The 24,539-nt window shown below is 39.8% G+C and overlaps 1 protein-coding gene across 1 annotated transcript; it reads left to right on the top strand.

Annotated features, from left to right (window-relative positions):
- Positions 1 to 18,428: 18,428 nt before the first annotated feature.
- On the top strand, positions 18,429 to 24,228 carry LOC110606546 (uncharacterized WD repeat-containing protein C2A9.03). The gene is made up of 10 exons (XM_021745398.2): positions 18,429 to 18,812; positions 18,976 to 19,132; positions 19,263 to 19,430; positions 19,618 to 19,704; positions 22,296 to 22,430; positions 22,532 to 22,642; positions 22,751 to 22,842; positions 22,923 to 23,028; positions 23,126 to 23,604; positions 23,710 to 24,228. Exons 2-10 carry the CDS (start codon positions 18,980 to 18,982, stop codon positions 23,834 to 23,836), a joined length of 1,458 nt encoding a protein of 485 aa, XP_021601090.2. The 5' UTR covers positions 18,429 to 18,812; positions 18,976 to 18,979; the 3' UTR covers positions 23,837 to 24,228.
- Positions 24,229 to 24,539: the final 311 nt, after the last annotated feature.

Genomic DNA, 24,539 nt, shown 5'->3' with positions numbered 1-24,539 from the left:
TATAAAAAAAATATGGCTAAACTGGATTGGGTCAGGGATCTTAATTAGAGAGATGTGGATATAGAGATAGAATCAAAAGTTTGCGTTGAGATTGTGAATTCAGGGAAGGAAAACCTTACTGAGTTAGATTTTATTTGTGGTCAATTTTGTGTTACTGAGCAATTGTCAATAAGGGGAGAAAATACGTAAAGTTCAAAGCTACTAAGAATTAAAAATGTTTATTAATTAACATATTTTATGGTCAGTGTCGTCATTATGTAAAACATTTTTCTACCTTATCTTCTTATCTAAATTAACCTTAAAAATCAATGAGTTCTTTTAAAAACTAATTAAAATATAAATATTAATTAGCTTGTCATTTCATATGTGAAGGACAATACTGACCTCCACATGTTTTGTTTTTTTTTCTAGTCGTAAGTGTAATAATTGAGAATTGAACTATTAGAGTCTAATACAGAGTAAAAATTGATAAATTTATCATTGCGGTACACCCTGTAGGACTCTATTATCTATTTTGAGGTGGAAACAGGAGGGATTGAAAGAAAGAGACACTCTTAAAAGAAAAATGGAGTGTGATAATTTTTGATGACCGCTGGATTCCTTCACCCCGGACCAGGGGCTTGACCACAGCCCAAAGCCCATGACGTAGAGGCCCACACACCTGATATACAGAACAAGCCTGGCTCACCCAACTCTCAAGGCCGGGCTCGACCCATTTTCTTCACTCAAGCCGGCCTGGCCCCCACGAAGCAGGCCCTCTCCACTCAGGCTTAGCGTCTGGCCCAACTCTCGGCCCAGCCCAGAATCCAGAGAAATATTCACCAGACAGCCTGACAGATCCGCTCGAACGTACGCACGAGGAGAATCAGAGGCCGCTACGCATGGAGCAGGCGGCTGATACCCTAGTACCTCCGAATCCGCATGGCAGAGACGCGTGGCCCAATCCTGGAGAGACCTTTACACGTCACCAGCAAGCAAGACAATGTATAAAAGAGGAGTCCCCTCCTCAGAAAGGGGAGGCCTTATTCAGTAATACAAAACCCTTGTAAAACCCTATTCATTTGGATCTCAGATCATCAATTGGCGCCGTCTGTGGGAAACGAAGGAGATCTTTTCATCACCGGAGTTTTCACTTTCAAAACCCACTGAGATCCACGATGGCAAACCACCAAGACAGTAACCTTAATATTCCAAATGACCTGAGCTCCGCCCAAGATGGGCAGCAGTTCTCCTTTTCTAGCCCTACAACGTTGAATAACCAAACACCTATTTCTCTTAATCCCTCGCCAAGCCTGGCAGGGAATACTCCCACCATGACCCTGTCTAACCAAGGCATTCAAACCATGGCTCTCCAGCTACAAACCACTGCTCACTGGTTGGGCCAGATAATGCAACAAAGGGGACTTAGCACCCCAGTAAACGCACTCCCAGTAGTGGAGGAACCCAGAACCGATGAACCCCAACCTACCTCTGCCCGCCTCAGAACTAACAACCACGATGCCGGAGAAGAGGAAGAACCGGAGGCCCGAATTCATGGGCGAAGGGCAAGAGAGTTGATAGAAAATGAAGAGGTGAACGACTATTCTGCCGAAACAACCAGAGAAACGGGAACTGAAACAGAGGAGGAAGAATGCAGTTTGGGCAAAAGACCCAGCCCGGAAGACGAGAAAATGAACCAAAAGCTGAAAAGGTTGAAGGAGCAGCTCCTAGCCGAGCTAGGTAAGAAAGATCAGAGTCAAACCTCCTTGCCTACTTCTTCCCCCTTCTCAAAGTTAATGCAGCAGGAGATCGTTCCCAAAAAGTTTATGATGCCGCCGATGGCGGCCTATAATGGAGCTGGTAACCCGAGAGAGCATGTCATGAACTATAAGACCTTCATGGAGTTGCAAACTCTGTCAGATGCTCTGATGTGCAAGGTGTTCCCAACAACGCTCTCGGGGCCAGCGAGGGCATGGTTCAACAGCCTGGAGGCCGGAAGCATTAAAAGTTTCGGAGATCTGGCCACCCGCTTCATTAGCCGGTTCGTAGCCGGGGTGCCAGCAGATAGGAAGACGAGCTATCTGGAAACAGGGAGACAAAAAGCTGGTGAATCCCTCAGAGAGTATGTTGCCCGTTTCAATACGGAGGCCCTGCAAATTCCCGAGCTTGACGAAGGAAGGGCGGTAGAGGCCATGCAAAAGGGAACAACCTCTGCCGAGTTCTTTGGTTCTCTGAGCAGGAAACCTCCGACCTCACTGGCCGAGTTGATGAAGAGGGCGGAAAAGTATATAAGGCAGGATGACGCCTTAGTAACGAGTAGATTTGCCAAAGGGGGGGAAGGAAAAGAGAAAGCCCCGGAGGAGGGGAGGACGGAGAAACACGAGAAGAAGCATGGAAAAAGGCCTGAGCCGTACAAGCAGGCCTGGGAAAGAAGGGATCAAAGGCCTCCTCCTCCTCGGGTTCTCGAACCAAGAGTGCTCCCTCCTTGGGTCCCGGAGAAACCGACTCCATTAAATGCATCCAGAGCCGAGGTGCTCATGGCCGTCCAGGATAAGGAGTTTCTCCAGTGGCCCAAACCTTTGAAGTCGGAAGCAGATCAGAGGAATCCTGACAAGTATTGCCAGTACCACCGGACGCATGGCCACGATACAAATAATTGTTTTCAGTTAATCGCGGAGATTGAAAGATTGATAAAAAGGGGGCATCTCAAAAATTTTGTGAAGAAACCGGAGGGGCAGAGGCCTCAACCCGGTCCGGCAGCCCAGATGCCCAGGAGAACTGGAGCTGGACCAGTGAATGATGGGTGCAGTGGGACTATTAATATGATTGTTGGAGGAACTGGAGGACGGATGAACCGTCGAGGCAAGAAGAGAAACCGGGAAGGGGAGACCAGTAATGGCGAGGTTATGCAGATCGTTGAACACTCTCCCATGACCATCGCTTTCTCTTCGGAGGATGCACAGGGCATTCAGATGCCCCATGATGACGCGCTCGTCATTGAAGCAGTCATCCATAATTTTCGGGTGAAGAAGGTTCTGGTGGATGATGGGAGTAAGGTCAACTTATTGCCATATCGGGTTTTCCAGCAGATGGGAATCCCAGAGGAACAGCTGGTTCGGGACCAGTCACCCATCAAAGGGATCGGAGGAGCACCGGTGCTTGTAGAAGGGAAGGTGAAGCCATGGCCCTGATCCGAAGTCACTTGCCGACCTTCGCATGGAAGCCCTCAGACATGCCGAGAATTGACCCCAAAGTGATGACACACCAATTGAATGTCCTCCCCGAGGCCAGACCAGTAAAGCAAAAGAAGAGAGTAGTGGGAAGAGAGAAGCAGCAGGCTACCCAGGAAGAGGTGCAGAAGCTAGAAGAGGCAGGCTTTATTAGGGAGGTTATGTACCCACAGTGGTTGGCAAATCCTGTGTTAGTCAAAAAAGCCAATGGCAAATACAGGATGTGTATAGATTTTACCGACCTAAATAAGGCCTGCCCAAAAGATTGTTACCCCCTCCCCGATATTAATAAGATGGTCGACTCAACGGCTGGTTTTGATTATATGTCTTCTCTGGATGCTATGTCTGGTTACCACCAAATCCCAATGGAAAAAACGGATGAGGAGAAGACCTCATTTATAACTGAAGACGGGACTTACTGCTACAGAGCTATGCCCTTCGGATTAAGAAACGCCGGGGCAACTTACCAACGATTAATGAATAAAATCTTTAAAAATCAGATCGGCAGGAATGTAGAAGTGTATGTGGATGACATGGTGGTTAAAAGTTCAACTTTTCAACAACATATAACGGATTTAAGGGAGATATTTGGGGTGTTAGATCAATACAGGATGAAGCTGAATCCAGCAAAGTGCGCTTTCTTCATCAGGGGAGGAAAATTCTTGGGGTACATGGTGAGTGGAAAAGGCATTGAGCCCAATCCGGAGAAAGTGGAAGCCATATTGAATATGCCAGAGCCGACCTGTGTAAGGGACGTCCAGAGATTAACCGGGAGAGTAGTGGCGCTTCATCGATTTATGTCAAGGTCGGCAGAAAAGTGTTTGCCATTCTTCAAAAAATTGAGGAAGGTCCCGAATTTTGAATGGACAGAAGACTGCCAAAAAGCCTTCACAGAGCTTAAGGAATACCTCAGCTCACCTCACGTGCTCAGCAGCCCCGTAAAAGGGGAAGAACTCTTGATATACTTGGCAGCCTCAGAGCAAGCAGTCAGCGCAGTACTAGTAAGAGTGGAAGAAGGGGAGCAAAAACCCATTTTCTACGTCAGCAAGGTACTCAGAGACACTGAGGTCAGATACTCGAACATTGAAAAATTGGTGTATGCCTTGTTGTTAGCAGTCCGGAAATTCAAAGTTTATCTGGAAGGCCACCAAGGAGTTGTGATGACGGACCAACCGTTAAAGAAGATCCTACGTAGGCCGGAAACTTCAGGACGGATGTTAGCATGGTCCGTAGAAATCAGCCCTTACTGTCTGGAGTACCGACCTCGGACAGCTATAAAATCTCAAGCGCTGGCTGACTTCATAGCAGAATGCTCATTCAACAAGGAAAAGGAAAGATCATCCTCGGAGATACCAAGCAAAGAAGGAGAGGGAGAGCTTTCCCAAGAGTCCAGCTGGAAGCTATATGTAGACGGAGCATCAGGCTCCGAGGGCAATGGCGCTGGGATAATACTTAAGGGGCCGGAGGGCTTTAAAGTATGTTATGCCTTACGGCTAGAATTCAAAGCTTCTAATAATGTGGCCGAATATGAAGCCTTGGTGAACGGAATGTTGGTGGCTTTGACCTCGAAGTAAATAGTGACTCTCAGCTGGTGATCAACCAGGTGACGGGAATATATCAGGCCAGAGATCCCATCATGCAGAGTTATCTTGATAAAGTAAAAGCTATGGAAGCCGACCTCACAAGCCGAGGAGTTATTACGAGATTTCAGAGGATACCTCGAGACGAAAATGAGGAGGCAGACCTGCTTAGTCGACTGACCAAAGAAGAGTTAGAGCAACTCCCTGATGAAGTATACATACAGCATGTCGGCACACCTGCTTTCAAGAAGACAAACACAGTATTGCAGGTGGAGCAGAGCCCAACTTGGATGACTCCATACCTGAGATACTTGGAAAAGGGCGAACTCCCCGAAGATAAAGTTGAAGCCAAAAAGATAGCAGCTCGAGCTGCCAATTACCAAGTAATAAGGGGAACTTTATACAGAAAAGGGAAGTCCAGCCCATGGCTCCGGTGCGTGAGCCCGGAAGAAGCTGCAAAGGTAATGGAGGAAATACATAGAGGCCTATGTGGGGCTCACGAGGGAGCAGGGACATTAGCTAACAAAATATTCAGGCAAGGATACTACTGGCCCACTGTTAAAAAAGAAGCAGAAGAGTTTGTCCGGAGGTGTGACGTATGTCAGAGATTTGCCAATGCCATCAGGACCCCTGCCACTCCTCAAGCAAGCATATCCAGTCCATGGCCTTTCTCACAATGGGGAATTGACATCCTGGGACCTTTCCCCAAGACTACAGGGCAAAGGAAATTCGTAGTGGTGGCTGTGGAATATTTCTCGAAATGGCCAGAGGCAGAAGCAATAGCCACAATCACAGCTCGCAAGATGATAGATTTCGTATGGGGACATATCATCTGCAGATTTGGCATACCAAGAGTACTTATCTCAGACAACGGCAGACAGTTCGACTGCAGCACTTTCAGAGCCTTTACGACGAACATGGGCATATGGCATAAGTTCTCCTCCGTGGCTCACCCTCAGACTAATGGCCAAACGGAAGTCACTAATAGAGCTATCCTTCAAGGATTAAAGAAACGGCTGGATGGCGCGAAGGAGAATTGGGCAGAAGAACTCAATAGCACTCTATGGGCACTCCGAACCACTCCCAGAGCGCCCACTCAAGAAACCCCGTTTGCACTTGCTTATGGCACAGAGGCTGTAGTCCCAGTTGAATTGAAGATCCCCACTCATCGAGTTCAATTCGTTAGTGAGAACGCTAATGGGGACAAATTAAGGAGCAACCTAGATGCTCTTGAAGAAATTAGGGAAGAAGCCCAAGTCCGAACTGCTGCTTATCAACAACGAGCGGCAAGATATTACAATCAAAAGGTCAGAGAAAGAAGCTTGAAGGTGGGAGACCTGACTTTAAGAAACCTGGAAGCTACTGGAAAAAGAGCCGCCGCCGGCAAGCTAGCACCGACCTGGGAGGGTCCATTCAAGGTGACAAAAGTGGTTAAGCCTGGGGTATACCGAATTGAAGACATGCAAGGAAACCCCGAGCCCCACGCTTGGAACATCCAGCACTTAAAAAGGTATTTTCCTTGAAATATTTGTAAAATTGTATTTTGACAAAAATGAATAAATAAAAATTGTTTATACAATGTGATTATCTTGGTGAAAAACAATTTTTCCATGATAAAGAAAGAACAGGGCTCAGAAAGATCCCTTGCAAACAAGACCTCAGTTAGGCACAAAAACCAGCTGAGATGACGAAGCGACAGTAAGGCCAATGAGCCTGAATTTTGTACAAACAACCGGCGAGGCCCCGAGGTCGTCCCGGAAATTCAAAGAAAAACAGGATCCCGTAAGATCTCCTGGAAACAAAAACAACCGGCGAGGCCCCGAGGTCGTCCCGGAAATTCAAAGAAAAACAGGATCCCGTAAGATCTCCTGGAAACAAAAACAACCGGCGAGGCCCCGAGGTCGTCCAGAAAATTCAAAGAAAAATAGGATCCCGTAAGATCTCCTGGAAACAAAAACAACCGGCGAGGCCCCGAGGTCGTCCCGGAAATTCAAAGAAAAACAGGATCCCGTAAGATCTCCTGGAAACAAAAAACAACCGGCGAGGCCCCGAGGTCGTCTCGAAAACTCAAAGAAAACCAGGATCCCGTAAGATCTCCTGGAAACAAAAATAGGTCGGTAAAGGACTTAAGAGCCTCCCGAAATGAAAAATTTCTCCACCGGAACAACTTATAAAATCCAATTCCGACCTCGGAAAGAGAAGAGCCCAGAGCTAAAAAAAAAAAAAAAAAAAAGGGGCCGAGCTACAAGCTCGGATAGACTTATATTCTTACAAAACTCAAGGTCGAGCTCTCAGCTCGGACCAATATTCACAAAGGCCCAAGACCGAGCTCTCAGTTCGGATAGACTTATATCCTTAAAGGATCAAGATACGGAGGCCAAAGAGAAAGACCGAGCTCCCTCCATAGAAGGACTCATAAATGACGATATCCTTAGGAGGATAAAAAGGCTATAATCAAAGTCTCAACCAGTTTATCTGAAACACATATACAAAGTCACAACGAAGAAAGAAGGACTAAAAGCCAAAAACTGACATAATAGTTAAAAAGGTGCAAGATTTAATCTCTCAGACTATCAGCTAAGAGCTGAGCTCGCAACTTAAGATTAATTCAGAGCTTCTGAATAAAAATATGTAGTTTATATCACAAATACGAAGAGTAGATATAAATGTCAAGAAATATGAAAGACAAGAAGAAAACTAATATCTCATTAATGACTATTACAATTTATTTCTCCGGCGAGGAAGGAGGATAAATAGTCCTTAAGGGACTTGCATCAGTAAGAACACCCTCGCCTGCATTATCTCTATTTACAGCCACCTCCGAAGGAAGCTCGGTGTCCCTTGGGCCAGAGCTCTCAACATTAATAGTAGGGGCCACTTCTGACCTAGGGTGGAGGCCGTCTTTCTCAGAATCAAGATCATCTTCCTCCGACCCTACCTCAGATTCCTCTGACGAAGACTCAGATGGCCGGTCTATGTTCCTCCGAGAATCTCCTCGGGGCAAAGGGCAATCATCCTCCCCGTATAGCACTGACTCGCCATCTGAGTCCACTTCGCGCCTCCGAAGCTTGGCCAAAGGAACATCAGGAGCCTGTCTAGCTTCTCTTAAACCGCGATTGTAGCCAGTTACATACATGCGGTAGGCCTTATCAAGGATAGCCTTTTTCATCTCACCAGAAGCTTTATACTCATCAAGGTGTTCTTCACAAGCCTCAGCCACAAATTCCTTAAACTCAGAAGAGTCTTTGTAGTCCTGAAGATGAGCTTCACAGGCCTGATCAATTTTAACCTTCAGCTCATCAGACTCCTGATACTCCGCTATATACTGTTCACGCTTCAGCTGAGCCTTCCCTTCCGCATACTTTACCACCTCAAGCAGGGCTAAACATTTACGTTCCAAAGCCCTGACTTCATTCTTCAGCTGTTGTTGGCGAAGGTTGAACTCTTCAGCCGATGAAGACAGATCTTTGATACGTTCAGAACTCGTGCCCAATTCCTGCTCAAGGACCTCCACCCGGGCTAGGGCACTTTCCCTCTGAGCCTTCACCTCACTCAGGTGAGCTTGAAGCCCCTCAAAATCAGCCTTTAAGGCCTCATATTGGCGCTGGACCTCAGCCCTTTGGCTTACAGCCTCATCCCTCTCCTGAAGGGCCGTCGTCATAGAGGACAGCTGTTTTACAACCTCTACACAACGAGTTTCCACTTCAGCTACCCTCTCATCAGACTCCTGGAGAACTCTGCGAGTACGAGATAGCTCTGACTCCAGGGATTTTCTATGCTCTACCGCCTCAACTGCTTTGCCCTCAGCTCTTTTCAAGGCCTCCAGCGCAGAATGTAACTCCACCTGGAGAGACTGGATCTGCTCCCGGGCGGCTGCCAGGTGGCCCCTCGCGTCGCTGGTGGCAGTCAGGTTCTCATCGCGACGCGCTTCCTCGATCCGGCGGTCCACGGACTCCCGGAGAGAGAGATCACGGGCATCCACCTCCATAACCAGGCCTAACACCTAGTACGGAAGAACAATTGTCAAGAAAAGAAACAAAGCACACTCAAAGAGAGGTGAAAAAATAACTTACCACCAGCAACATTTCTCCAATCGTGGATCCGAGCTCCTCACGAGAGCGAGATTGGAAGGACACATGCTCCTTGGTAGAACTGGCCAAGTGACCAGTCAGGGCCAGAAGACGAGGATCCGAAGCCTCTGTTATCCCGTCGAACATCTGTTCCCGGAGTAGCGCGGCAACAGCGGAGGCCGGAGACTCCGAGGAAATGCTTGACAGGTCCAAAATGTTGTCAGTAGGGGACGATGAAGGAACAGCAGAAATACCCTTCCCTTTCCCCATGGGAGGAAGAGGTGCGGAAGGACCTGTAGCAGTCCGGGATTTCTTCCGAGCAGGAGATGGGACAGGCATTCCAGCAGGGGTCGGACGCTTGCCCCCAGTCTTGGAGGGGACACCCTCAGATCCCTCAGGTTCAGTCCTCACAGGGGCAGGGACACCCTCACCAGAAACCTCCGGGCTTTGATCCTCCAGGAGGATGATCTCCATCCCTGTCCTAGAGATCTCCTTATCTCCAACAGGGGACTTAAATTTCCCCCCTAACACCTCCTCAGTAGAATGAACGGCACCCTGCCCCACTTGTTCAGTAGTTTGGGTCTGCTCCACAACAGCTAGGGCAGTTTCCCTCATGACCTCTGAGGAGGCTGGAACGGATCTAAACCCTTCAGCAGGCGTCGAGGTCGAACTCGACCCACAATGGCTAGATGACCGAGCTGATTTGGTGCTGCGAGAGCTCGGCTTGGAAGTTCGAGAAGAGGCTTTGACGGGAGGTCGGCTGATCTTCTTGGAGGAAGCGGCCTGAGCCAGCTCTGCAGCAATCTCAGTTACAGAACGCCCATCCCCAAAAGCGTCAAAAATTGCATGCATGTTCTCCGGAGACAGGTTAAAATTCTTGGGGAATTTGATGCCATCCATTCTAACCTCAGACGCTGCAAGAAACAAGAAGTTATAAAGAGTCAGCATACTTCCTGATATCATGAGCAAAGACGAAACAGAATAGCCGGACAAAGCACTATACCCGTGTCCCGGATATCCCTAAGGTTGGACGCAAACATACACTTCTCGACATCATACTTCCTCTCAACGGAAGTCAGTCGAAGCAGCCCGACCTGCTCAATAAGACTCAATTCGGGTAGATCGTTACAGCCCGGAAAGATCTCCCCCCACCTTAGGTCCACCTCCCATGATCGGCAGGACCCTAATTTCAACTCCGCCACAAGGAAATTCTCTACCCATCCCTTTATAGAATCCTTGTAGCCCGTAAGAAGAGACAACCCATTACGGGGGGAAAAGTAATAGAAGTTTTGCTTCGCCCTAACCAGGCGGAAAAAAGTGACAAATAGACAGGCCGTAGGGGCGAAACCCCAACCCAGGCAGATAGACTCGAAACAGGACATGAACAAAATGGAATTTGGGGATAACATTCGAGGAGTTACCCCAAAGTATTCAAACACCTCAACAAAGAAAGGGGTAAAAGGAAGCGGTAGACCAAATTCTCTCTGCTTCAGGAAAAACACTATGCTACGAACCTCTTGGGGATCCACTAAACCAGGTGGGCGAGGGTAAGGAAGCACTATCCTCTCATTTGGAAGAGGTGCTCGAATAAGATACAACGGAGTATCTAAAAGCCTCCGAGAAATGTGATTAGTTATGTTGGAAGGGGTAATATGCGACTCAAGGTCAAAAACATCAGGAAGCTTTAAACTTGCCATGGAAGAACAAGGAAGCGTACCTGAGAACACGATAGGATGAAAAAAGAGACGTAGAAGGAATTGCAGGAAGACAGAGAGCAACCAAGAACTAGTTCTTCAAAAGACAGAAGGAATTCGAAAAGAAAGAAAGAAAGGCTATTATGAGGCAAGGCGTTGATACTGAACAGTTTTGTCTTGGAGCGGCGCGATCATTAATTGTTCTCGAAGTTTACCCTCTCGACGGTTAGGAAATAACCGGTGAGACGGTAAAGGGGCAAAAGGACGATCGCTGGGCTTCTCTACATCTATCAAGGGCCAAGTATACGATGACAGTCCCTCATTTAAAAGCCCATTCGCCATCCACATAGTACAGGCCCAACTCATCAGTCAGAGCAACTTAGCCTACTACTTTACCATCCCTATGGTAAATGCCGAGGAAACAGAGGGGCAAGTCACGAAAAGACTCAACAGTACAAACAAATAGGAGCATGATAAAGGTCAGACTTGCGCATCACTTAAAAAGTTATAAGATTTGATTTACCGCTACTAAACAAAGGGTGGGAGATCGGAAAGAGGCGCCAAAAGCGCCTCGGAGTCATACAAAGCTGAGAGCTTAGAGTTCAACTCATCAGAAGCCGAGCTCAGAGGTCGGATTAGTCCAGCTCAGACAGCATGACTTGAGAGCTCGGCCAGCTAAAGGAAACTCAGAGCTTATCTCACTAAGCAAAGACATAACTCTCAGGTCGGCCAGTTCAGCTCGGACAACATGACCTGAGAACCCGTTCGGATAAAGGAGACTCAAAGCTCAATTCATCGAAGTAAAGACCGAGCTCACAGGTCGGTCAGACAGTCCAGTTCGAAAAACTTGAAAGCCCAGTTGACTAAGTGGATCCGGAGTTCAACTCATCAAAGCTCGCAGATAGGTTAGATTAGCTCGGGAAAAAGCAGGACAGAGCTCAGTTGGTTAAAACTATAAGGCGGGCAATCTAAAGTATTTCACACATAATAAAAGAAGAACAGCTTAAGCATGAGAGCAGAACAAGAACTTCATTAAAAGAAAAGCACATTACAGCACGTTACAAAGGCCTACACTACGGGATGAAAGACTATCCTCAAAGAATTTACATATCCAGATACTTCCTCATCTACGACTATCACCTACCCTACTATTCTAGTCTTCAGCTCGCAGGACTTCTCGTAGCTCGGAATGAGAGTTTTTCAGAAAAGGCCAAGATCTGTCTCGCTATTACAGGGGAACTGAACAAGTTGATTCCCATAAGCATTTCCCACTGTTCCCCTGGGCGAACGTCCGGTTACCCAAATGTGATGCGCGATACATTCGAACAAGCTCAGATATGGTATACCGGCCGTGCACCACACATGAAAAACATAAGTCTTCGAGGCTATGACCCCGAAGAGATTGCGAAGTACACATTCGAAAAAATCGCTGGAGACCTGACTGAGTGCAGCAGATCCCAGTCTCACGTAATACTGGTACTTCACACCAAAGGGAATAATAATACTGGTACTTCACACCAAAAAGAACAACAAGCTGAGCGCCGGCGCCACTCCCATTTATATCAAAAGAGGACAACAGGGGCATCGAGGAAATTCCCTGTTTCTCTGTGGAAAAAGGCGAAGTTAGATCGAACCCCTCAACAGTCCAGAACTTCTCTGGAGCCTGGACAACAAGCAGAAGAGGAGGCCGGCCAGACGACCTGGGTAAAGCAGTTTCAGCAGCTTGCTGGATGGTCCCGCCCTTCGCCTGCCATACCCGAAGGATCTTCAATGCACCATCCAGACGCCTTAGAGGTAACATCAAATTTTCAAGAATTTTGAACTGACCCATTTTTATTTCAGGAACTGCAAAAAGTTTCAAAACAGTGACAAGTCAGAAACAGTTCTCCCCTAAGATGATAAGAGCAAAATCAAAGCAAACCTCTGGGGCACAAGGCAATCTGCTTGAAGAAGGCGTCGAATAGACCTGCCACAGATAAAACAAAAATTTTTCATTTCAACAGAAGGCTCAAGAATGAAGAAAAGCTGGCGCTGATATATACCCGGAGCCTGAGAATTTAGCACGGGGCAGAACTACACTAGACTCTAAGCTAATGGTGTCAGATTTCTAAAAGATATTCACAGAAAAGGAAAGAAAGGAGATGTCCAGATAATGATGACAAGAAAGTAAAGGCGGCAGAGGACAAGAAGAATAGAGAAAAGACAGAAAGAGGAAAGAGCAGATAGAATTCAGAAACTGTGCAACGACTGAAAGATGAAAGGATGTTATTAAGGCACCTGAACCCGAACAGACGCGATCATAATAGTTCTTGGTATTCACCCCCTCGGCAGTTGGAGCAATAACTGCCGAGAAGGTGAAGGGGCAATTGATGACCGCTGGATTCCTTCACCCCGGACCAGGGGCTTGACCACAGCCCAAGGCCCATAACGTAGAGGCCCACACACCTGATATACAGAACAAGCCTGGCTCACCCGACTCTCAAGGCCGGGCTCGACCCATTTTCTTCACTCAAGCCGGCCTGGCCCCCACGAAGCAGGCCCTCTCCACTCAGGCTTAGCGTCTGGCCCAACTCTCGGTCCAGCCCAGGATCCAGAGAAATATTCACCAGACAGCCTGGCAGATCCGCTCGAACGTACGCACGAGGAGAATCAGAGGCTGCTACGCATGGAGCAGGCGGCTGATACCCTAGTACCTCCGAATCCGCATGGCAGAGACGCGTGGCCCAATCCTGGAGAGACCTTTACACGTCACCAGCAAGCAAGACAATGTATAAAAGAGGAGTCCCCTCCTCAGAAAGGGGAGGCCTTATTCAGTAATACAAAACCCTTGTAAAACCCTATTCATTTGGATCTCAGATCATCAATTTTGATTAGTTTTTGAATTTAAATATTAAATTGTTAATGAAAATAAATTACCGAGACTTTCTAATATATTTTTTTGAAATATAAAAATTGAGTATTTATTTATATTTTAAAATTTAGCTATTATGTTAACAATAAAGTTTAAAACTCACGCAAACAACTTTTAGATTTCATTTTACTTAATTTAAAATGGTGATTTAAATGATTAATTCAAATTATTTAATAATTAAAATAACTCAGAATGGTGAGTTAAATAGTTAATCTAAATTATTTAATAGTTTCGTTCTAACTATTATATACAATTTCGATTTTTCATAATTCTCGATGTTGAATGGTAAGCTAATTTTTATACTCTTCCTGTTTAATTTGTGACGTTCTCATCGCAATTAAATCGAATATAATTGTTAAATTAGGACCGGGTTCTTGAATATTGTGATTCGCTAGTATTTCAGATGGTTCCATTTCGTCTCACACGGGTAATTAACCTTTTCCTCGCAGTCTCACTAGCTCTGCACAATTTTTCTGATCCAAAATAGCTCCGATACCAATTAAAATAATCTAACTCAAATCGATCCAAACAATTTTGGACTCACTTTCCGTTTGACTCAAAATAATTAACGCATATCATTTAATAGTTTCGTGTTAATTATTATATCCAATTTCAATTTGGTGTAATTTCTCAATATGGGTTGGTAAGCTGATCTTTTACAAACTAGTTATAATAAATTATAAATATTATATTTTAATTTTATTTAAAATAAATTGTATATTGATATTACATACGAATCCCTTAAAGTAGATTATAAATTATCGTAATAAGATAGAGCGACGTGATAAGAGTTCGAACATTCAATCCCACCCAAAAAATGAAAAACTCAATGACTGAGATGTTCGATTCTTCATCAATATTCATTCCAAAACAGACCAAATCTTTACATTAAATTACCGTTAAAAAAAATTTAATAAATTTTTATTACGCTTATAATTGTGAGATTTTTGGCCGATTAGTTGCTAAGACTTCTCATTAATTAACCGACTACATTATTATCGAATTTTAAAAAAAATATTATAATTAATTTCTCTTACATATAAAAACTAATAATTGTAGAAATCAAAATATATTATTTTCTCATGTAACTACTTTTAAATTTTAAAAATCAATTATAGCATAATTTCATTGATAAATGATATAGTATAACTCCATTTTAATTATATCATCAATTTGATTTTAACAATTATATATAATATTTTTTGTATTTTTTTTTTCAATGATATATTTTGTATTCTCACTTGACGGTCACAATGGTTGAATAAGTCAGCTTATTTGTTTTCGTTAAAAAAATAACAATAAGCCAGCTTTCAAATTTCCCATAAAAAAAAATGGATAAAGATGATTCAATGTTCCATCTGCCTTTTTCTTTTTCTTTTTAGCAAATACAATTATTTTAATATTTATTCAATTGTAAATTCTATAAAATTTTCACTCAATTTTTTTTTAAAAAATAACTGTTGTATATACATAATTTTATTATTATTATTCATCATATTATATATAGGTCTCGTTATAATCGATATTCAATATCTAATTATTTTAATTTATAATAATTATATGTAATAATTTTTTCTCAAATCAAACCTAATTTTTTTAAAAAATTTTAAAAATTTATTATTTAACTTTTATAATATGAAAAAACTTATTAATTAATCTCTTAATTTTATAAAATAAATTAAAATGTGTTTGAAATTTTAAAAAATTTATTAGTTAATCCTTTAATTTTAGATATTAAATATTATAAAAAAATTTAAAATACTCATAATATAAAAGAATTAATTAATAAATATTTTAAAAATTTAAAACACCAACTAATAAATTTTTTTAAAATTATAAAAATTAAATAGTAAAATATTTAATAATCAAATTAATGAAAAACTATTTAGTAGATATTTTAAAAATTAAAAATATTTTAATATATTTTTTAAAATTAAAAAATTAATTAAAATTTTTTTATATTATAAAAATTAAATAGTAATTGATCCAAAATTTTAATATGCTTAGAATAAGCTTATTCTAAAGTGTAACTTTCGCTGAGATATTTCTGGGAAACATTGTCGTACATCAAATAGAAATAGGGTTGCATTATATTTGAAAGTAAAATTTTGAAGGTACCATATGGATTTTTAACGAATTAAGTATGTCTAAATTTAAAAATTTTCATTTTGTCATTCATTAATTTAGTGAATTGCATAAATTTTGATATTCCACCCTTTATTATTTTATATATATTTTTTCTTCTATCTCAGTATATAGAGATTAAGAAATGATAATTAAATATAAAATATAAAAGGATTAATATGCAACTTTTGATTTTTCGAAACATCAAAGTGAATGTATAGGTTATATAAAAATAATAATTTTGTTAAAATCATCATTATTTTAGACACTAATTCTTTTTCTACATTAAAAAAGAAAAAAAGCGCAACTTTCATTATGAATGGGTAGATGATATTTTCTTGTCAATTTATTGTGCCTTTTGTAGTTTTCCAGGCATTATCAAAACCTTGAAAATGAAACATTCACTTTCCTGGTGCCATTTTGTTGTTTGTTCATCCTGGAAAAAGTTGATAAAAAATGATAGAATGTTGAAGAATAATCCACATCAGCTCACACGTAGATATAATTATTGCAGCACATATCAGTCTTATCATAATCTTCTTTTCCTCTATCTCTCTATTACGGCTTATAATTCGTAATTTTGTAAATAGAGAGCGGCAGATAATTAATGCACATACATGAAACTTTCAAAGACAAAGAGGTTTCCAGATTTAATTTATCATTATTATTTTTCAAATTTTCTGAAATCAAGCATTCCCCTTCCTTCAAATGTGACATCATAAGGAGAATCTACATAAGTTTTTTCTTAACTTTTGTTCTTATTTTCTTTTATTACATATGATGTATGGATTTTTTTCAATCTTATCTTCAGAGTGGGGCAGTTAATAAAGGTTCTTTTTCCTTTTTTTTTTATATTTTTTTTTTATTGGCCGTGTTGTGCTTCACTGTGGGAAGATCAAAAGGCTTAGTTGTGAGGCTTTTATAGTGCTACGACAGAGACTGCATGTTTCGTCTCTTTGTGATTTTTTTCCCCTTTTTTTTACAGTTGAGCTAAAGAGTTTTTATTTATTTATTTAAGTGTAGTACAAAAATCAAATGTAACTAATAGATTATACAATGATAAGTAATAATTTTTATTATAAAAGTAATTTAATATTATTAATAAGTAAACTAAAAAATTTAAAAATTCACTCACTTTATATATTTTAAAAATAAAATCATTATATACATTTTGAAAATTTTATTAGTAATAATATATAATTCACATATTTTCTTTTTAAAGTACAACTCAACAATATAAAATACATCATTTTCTTATAAAATAATTATCTTAAAAAATATGTTTCACATATAAGTAAATCACAATCTCATTTAATTTTAATTTATCACATAAATATTATATGAGTGTTTTTTAAATATGTAATTATTAATTTCTAATCCCTCTATCTATAAAATTCATTTAAATTTATTTTTCTTTTAAGAAATTACTTTTCATTTCCTATTAAAACCAAATAATTGTTTAGATTTCATTTGTTTGCATAAAATAACTTGTATTTTAAAAATATTTTTTAATAAAATAACTTATTTAAATTTAATTTAAAAAATAAAATATATTAACAAATTTATATTATATGCATTTAAACTATGAAACTAAATTATTGACATATAGAGATTAATTTGCAATTTAAACAAGGAAATTATATATATAATTTATTATCAACCTATATATATATATATATGTATTTTTCAACATGCATACTAATTTATTATTTTTAAGAAATTATAAGAAGTTAATAGATAATTTTTAAAATACAATAAAAATGTCTCTGGTTAATGCTATTAAGACTAAATTGATCTCTATATTTTAAAAAAATTTAAAATTGCTATAACATTCCAATACTTTTTATTTCTTTAAAGGAGGTTAAAAAATTTAATTCCTATTAATTGAATAAATAATTATTAATTAATAAATAATTATTAAAAATATTTTATATTTTAGTCAACTGATTATATAAATATAATTCATTAAAAAATATCAATATTTTTACCTCAAATGTGATATGTACCGCTTTTAATTTTTTCCTCCATAAAATTTATGGACATTTTACTATAAATTATAATTGTATATTTTTGTATAAATGATTTTATAAGAAAATAATTTAAATAAATTTTTATAAAATTATTTCTAATTTTATGAAAAATTTTTAAATTTTTTATTTTTAAATAAAAATTTCAACAGAAAAAAATTTAATTCAATTAAATTTTTATAAAATTTATGATTTCAAGTGAAGGATAATGTAAATGTTGATCCGCAGAGAATAAAAATTTACATTATTTTGCAGAGAATAAAAAAAATACGAACTCAGTGGAGCCAGCTGGGTCCTTGTAGCTCGTGGGCCCTCAATTACCGACCAAAGACAAAGCAAGTAAGGAGGGAAACGGAAGGCGAGGCGGTAGACGTACCAGTCCCGACTCTGGACGAATGACAAAAAAAAAGTATTTACAATCATGGTTAATTGACCCTGGTTAAGTTTGTTTGGTGAAAGGTTATATTGTTAACGCCAATTCTGCAAAGCAAGACGACGACCGTTAAGGTCATTTTTGACTGGAAAGCGAAGGCGAGAAGGAAGAATCCTCAGTTAAAAAATAAATAAATAAATATCCGTCAATACCGCAATCCACGTGGTGAAAGCAGAGGCTACCATGATCCAACCACGTGGACTCTGGATATCGTAGATAATGGAGTAGTAGACTAGGGAGCAGCTTCTGGGCTCCACTTAAGACGCTAGTTTAACGGCCAGTGCTTGCGACGTTGTGGGAGTCAAACAGTAACGGAGTCAACAAAATGTTTACAGTTATGCAATCTGATATCTATTGCGAGAGCCTTCGCTTCTGCGTTGGGCTATCTACATTACATCATGAAATAAATATAATTTCTCCAGGGTCACTCGTTCACATATCGCAACCGCCTCCGGCCCTCGCCCTCTATAAGTAGGACTTGCAAGACCACCATTCTTCGCTACTCTAGCAAAGCTCGCTCATAATTACTGTTTATGCTCTGTGCTTCCTATTTTCTTTTCTTAATTTTAACATTGATTCCCTTTTGTCCTTCTCAGTAGCCAGTCACCGTGATCAATTTCTTTCTGACCAAACCAGAATTTCTGACCTTTTGTCATTGTTTTTCTGTTTGTTTCTCGGAAAACCATCTGGAAATTGCTATCCTATTTCATTCTCCTTACTTCTGTTTTATATTTTCGGATCTCTTCATCTGCCAAAATTCGAAGGTATTTATTTTGGTTTGCGCATTATATTGAGAAGATTTCTTTCATTGTTTTTTTTCGCGGTTGAATTACCGTTTGTAACTGTTAGCTATAAAGTCTGTTGGTTTAAGCTTTGAGAGTTGAATTAGTTTCGCGTTTACTGATTCAGTCTTCTGTTTTCTGGTAGAGTAATGGCTTACTACCACAACGATGGTCTCGAATACGTTGGCGATGATTACTACGACGTCGTTGATTTCGAAGATAACCCTTTCCTTGAACCCGAAACTCAAAGAGACGCTGATTTGGATTCCGTAGACTCTGACTTTGATGATGATTTCGAGTTGGTATGCTATCTTACCCTGACAAAGGATTGATGCATCTGTTATTTTGTTAATAGTTTAATAGTGGTTGTTGCATTGTTATTTTATTAGTAGTTTAAGAGTGATTGTAAGTGATTATGTTTTCGGATTCCAGAGTAAACCAAAGACAGATACCTCTGCTGTGGAAGCTAGAAATGGGAAGGATATACAGGGAATTCCCTGGGAAAGGCTTAATTTCACTAGAGATAAGTATCGCGAGACTAGATTAAAGCAGTATAAGAACTACGAGAATCTCTCGCGCTCTCGCGAAGAGCTCGACAAGGTTAGCTTGCTTTAAGATTTGTAATGTTTTCTTTTTACCCCTCTGAAATCTTTTTGATTTATTAGCTTATATATATATATATAAAAGAAAACCTCCAGCTGTCATGGTTACAGCAAGTTGTTAATTTACTGAAGTTGGAGATGATGTATTATTTTAGGAATTATTGTTAAGTATATTTTGTTCGCAGGTGTGCTTGCAAGTAGAGAAGGGGAAGACCTTTTATGAGTTCCAGTTCAACACAAGGCTTGTAAAATCCACAATTTTGCATTTTCAGGTAGTGACTTTTGGCTCTTTGCTCTTATTTCTTTTGATTTTCCATTCTCCACCCATTTAAAAAACTTCCCATCCAGGTAGATGTTGCATGCGTCTCGTTTTAATGTTTAAATTTTCAATTTCTTGTAAAAATTTATTTCCAGTAAATCCTCTCTTTCTTTACTTCTTTTATTGTTTGGACTTTCAATTTCTTGGTTCTAATTTTTTTTTTCTGTAAATTCCTTTCTTCTTTTTTTCTTGTTTCTATTTCTCCTCTTTGTTTCTTCTTTCCACCTTGCATTTTTCTCTTCTTCTGGTCCACACTTTTGGTGCACAAGACATTTCATAATCTCGTTGTACAAGTCCTTTATGTCCTAGATATAGGCTCTCTATAAGCTATTGAATTGCCTGGTACTAATTTTTTTTTCTGTAAATTCCTTCTTTCTTCTTTTTTTCTTGTTTCTATTTCTCCTCTTTGTTTCTTCTTTCCACCTTGCTTTTTCTCTCTTCTTCTGGTCCACACTTTTGGTGCACAACACATTTCATAATCTCGTTGTACAAGTCCTTTATGTCCTAGATATAGGCTTCTCTATAAGCTATTGAATTGCTTGGTATGAGAAACTAATCTTCTTGTAGCACAAGCTCAAGCACGTCTTGTTAATGATAAACAAGAATTTTAGTTCCTGGCACGGGATCGGTGTTAAAATGTATTTTTCCCTCTAAAAAAAAATTCAATGTTATCTTTAGGAATCTGAACGATGCTCATATCATTAGTCTTATAGCTTTGCAGGTCATGTAACTTCCTTCTTGTCATATAAGGATATCTGTATATGTGATTATTAGCTCTGTGCTTGAAATGGTTGGAGGTATAATTTTTGTTATTGCTCCCTGAAATATGTTAAAATTATCTGAACAGCGTTCAACTTGGGCTTGAACTTTTCCAGATTAAGTTATGATCCAGTGACGCATTATGCCAATTCCTCTTCAGGCCTTAGATCTTTCTAAATGCAAAAGCATATTATTTGAAAATTGACAATTTATCGGACGACTTACCAACTATGCACAGACTCTGGATTTGTACATGGAACTTGGTTCCTTTTTAGTTAGAAATTTCGGGTATAACTTGGTTTTTTTTCAGTTAGAAGTTTCTGGTGTTCCCGACTTACAGTCAGAAAGCTGGGAGTGTATTCACCAAGTCCTTTTCTTTGCAGATTTCTGAGGGATGCTTGCTTTAATGCAGTGTTAACAGTTTCAAATTTAATAAAATTGAAACATCTATTTTTATCTATTCTTATAAGGTAAAATCGTAAATATTTAGCGGATAGTTCAGCTTTTCTGTGGACAGTGTGATCTGATCCCAAGTTAAATCCTAAATATGTAGCCAGAAAGTTCAACTTCTCTATGGACAGCATGATCCAATCCCAAGTTGATAGATATTGATGTATCACAGCCATGGTAAGACATAGCATTTCTGTATTGCAAACATGTTAAAAGTAACTTTTTTGTTAGAGAGTCTTTAACACAAGATGCATTCGTACACTCCTGCACAAGCTTATTGAGACTCATGGAGTTTGGCATGCTCGCTGACTCTTTCAAGATGATTTCTAGGGACAATGAAGTCTAGAAAGTACAAACTCATGATTTCCAGCTAGCTTGGTTAATGTTCTGTTATCTTATCCATGGTTAACTGCTTTTGCATGGGTTCATTGTGAATTACTCATTCTGATGTGTCTGGATAAACCATAGAAATGGTAAGCTGTTGTCTTTTGCTGCTGCTGATGCAGCATTTTTTTAATGCTTGTGATATTTATTTGCCTATATTCTTTCTTTTGATTGTTGAATACATAATGTGACTTTAACCCGTCTGTGGCAATTGGGATTGCTATTGCTTTTTATTTCAGCAGGGGGGAAGTTATATCTGAGCAGCTGGCGTGATTAAGGATACATTGTTTATATGGTATGATAGGAAAATATTTGAGTATTTGAAGGCCTCTGTCCCAATTTCTGTAGTGAAGTAACATCAATCTGTCATCCTCAAGGGGCCTTATTAACACGAAATATGCATTTCTAATTGCTTCACTTACCTGTTTTCTTAAGATGCATCTAGAGTTGTATACTTTGAAGCTTTGCTCTAGATTGTGTGCCTTTCTGAAGTTTAATTTTGTGGACTTATTTTGGTTCACTTCATCACTTGATTTACTGTATAATTATGTGGTGATCTATGATCTATGTTTTAATTGCTTTTCGTGCTCCTCTTTTTTTAATTACTATCTTTTAGATATAGTACCTTGTTATGCCTATGTTTCCCATAATCTAAAAACAAGAATGTTGTACTTTCGTTGTTGGTGTTATAGGTTATACTGGTAATTGGCACAGCAACGTAAATAATTCAGCCTTTGGATAAATCTATAGCCTTAATGTTTGCGAACAGTCTTTAGTTGTAATCTTGTTCCTACTTCCTTATCAAAAAGGCTTGGTTTGCATCTCTTAATCTCTAGGGAACCTTTGGCATCAATTTATAGTTTGGTGCTTTTATCTCCTTTTTAGATGATTCTGATGGATAAGTTCTGTTGATTGGAATAGTTACTAATGTACTTTTCTTGCACTTTGCAGCTGAGGAATCTTCTATGGGCAACATCTAAGCATGATGTATACCTTATGCAAAATTACTCAGTAATGCACTGGTCATCACTATTACGCAGGGGCAAAGAAGTACTCAATGTGGCTAAACCAATTGCTCCTACTCTGGTATGCGTCTTCGGTGCCAAAGGAGCATGATCTTCATTGTTGATATTGCTATTTTTTCCTGTCTGAAACAATTGTGGGCTTTTTGTTTTCCCTTTCGACAGAAACAACCAAGATCCTCGTCTGAATCACTCTCGAGAGTACAAATAAGCACTATGGCTGTTAAAGAAAACTGGTTAGTTGCTGGTGGTTTTCAGGGAGAACTTATTTGCAAGGTATGTAAATGGGTAGATATATGTCTGCCATGATAAGTATTTAATGCAGACATATTTTGATTTTTCTTTTCTACTAATATATATATATATATTATCTCCTTTGGCCAGCATTTGAGTCAACCTGGAGTTGAATTCTGTACAAAAGTCACAACAGATGAAAATGCCATTACCAATGCGGTGGATATATATCGTAACCAGAAGTAAGGAACCTATCCAGATAACAACTTGTGAAATTATCATCTTTCCTTCAGGATAGACAACTAAACTTTTACTTCCTCAGTGGCTTGATGAGGATTACTACTGCAAACAATGATGCTCTGGTTAGGGTTTATGACGCTGAAAGTTTTGCTTGTGTAAATCGTTTCTCATTTGATTGGTCCATAAATGTGAGTGCCCTCCATGAGAGAGAGTTCTTGGAACTTGATTCTGGAATCCTTGTCATATATTTGATGCTTACATTGTTGGTTGAATTGTTATTCTCAGAACACCTCTGTTAGCCCAGATGGTAAACTGTTTGCAGTCCTTGGGGACAGTACAGAGTGCTTGATCATTGATACCCATTCTGGGAAGGTAACTGGGAGCCTAAAAGGTCATTTGGACTATTCGTTTGCATCAGCTTGGCACCCAGATGGACAAATTTTAGCCACTGGCAATCAAGATACAACATGTAGGCTATGGGATATAAGGAATCTATCCAAGTCCTTGGCCGTGTTGAAAGGAAATATGGGTGCAATAAGAGCACTAAGGTTCACTTCAGATGGCCGGTTTTTGGCTATGGCAGAGCCTGCAGATTTTGTTCATGTCTTTGATACAGAATCTGGGTATGTCAAGTGCCAGGAGATTGACATTTTTGGGGAGATTGCTGGCATATCCTTGAGCCCTGATGCAGAAGCTCTATTTGTAGGGGTTGCTGACCGCACTTATGGTAGCCTGTTAGAGTTTAACAGGAAACATTACAACCGGTACTTGGATTGTCTGTTCTAATTTTATAGGCAAATCTAAATATAACGTACCTCATGGATGTGCATATTACCTGAAACCTTTTTGTTTCTAGTTTTGCTTAAAAGTATAAGCTTCGCCCTTACATTGGTTGCTGAGTTCTGTATTCTCTCTCTGAGAGAGCCTAGCGGTGTGTCTGGGCAACGGTGTGATCTTATTGCTCTGAGAAGCCATTTCCGTGAAGGTGATTTTTGAAGCTAGCAGAAAAGGGAGAGATTTTGGTTCTGTAAAGCACTGGAGATTGCTGTGTGCATCTGGGGAACTTTGTAGCTTCAATTCCTTGCTAATATTTGGGTGTTCCGTTGATGTTCCTTTTGTTTCCCTTTCTCACTCGATGCATTTACATTTTTGTTTTCGTTCTTCTGTTCAATTACTGTTGTCGGGTGAGATACCTACCAATGGGGTTTTGGGGCGGGAACATGGTAGTGTATCAAAGGGGCTGGGTAGATAATATGTCAACTGTTTTCATTCTTTTATTCATCTCTTTTTTAAGTTTATTTTTCTTTATAATTAAGATTGTAAAGATTATTTTGTAATATTTGTTTTCTTCTTAACATTAAGGATTATTATTATTATGGTTTTGTGTCTCTCTCTCGTAATTTTGTCTTTCCCCTTCTTTGCTCATTCTCTGGTTTTTATATCTTCCCTTACCTTACCTTGCTCTTTCTCATATTTGTCTTACCTTCGTGACTTTCCTTTCCTGTTTTCTGGCCAAAACCGTCTTTACCCGACATATTGCGCCTCGAACTCTTTGGTTTCTACTCGTGAGGGAAGATCAAAGACAACCGCTTTTCCAGATACAGATTCATTATTATCAAAGGTGTTGGTGGAGGCTGTGAGGAAAGAGCATGGAGGAAATGATTTGGATTAGAGAAGATAGGAAGAGGGGCAAGGACCT

Source organism: Manihot esculenta, chromosome 18 (genome assembly GCF_001659605.2).
Source record: "Manihot esculenta cultivar AM560-2 chromosome 18, M.esculenta_v8, whole genome shotgun sequence".
Lineage (NCBI taxonomy): Eukaryota > Viridiplantae > Streptophyta > Magnoliopsida > Malpighiales > Euphorbiaceae > Manihot > Manihot esculenta.
Note: the sequence above shows the minus strand (reverse complement) of the source record. Positions and strands in the feature narration are given on the sequence as shown.

What these genes read in the sequence shown, in the direction of transcription:
- LOC110606546 (XM_021745398.2), top strand. Translation starts at nt 18,980, where the DNA reads ATGGCTTACTACCACAACGATGGTCTCGAATACGTTGGCGATGATTAC. An exon ending in AACCAATTGCTCCTACTCTG is followed by an intron (nt 22,431 to 22,531) that starts GTATGCGTCTTC and finishes CCCTTTCGACAG; the next exon opens with AAACAACCAAGATCCTCGTC. An exon ending in CATTTGATTGGTCCATAAAT is followed by an intron (nt 23,029 to 23,125) that starts GTGAGTGCCCTC and finishes TGTTATTCTCAG; the next exon opens with AACACCTCTGTTAGCCCAGA.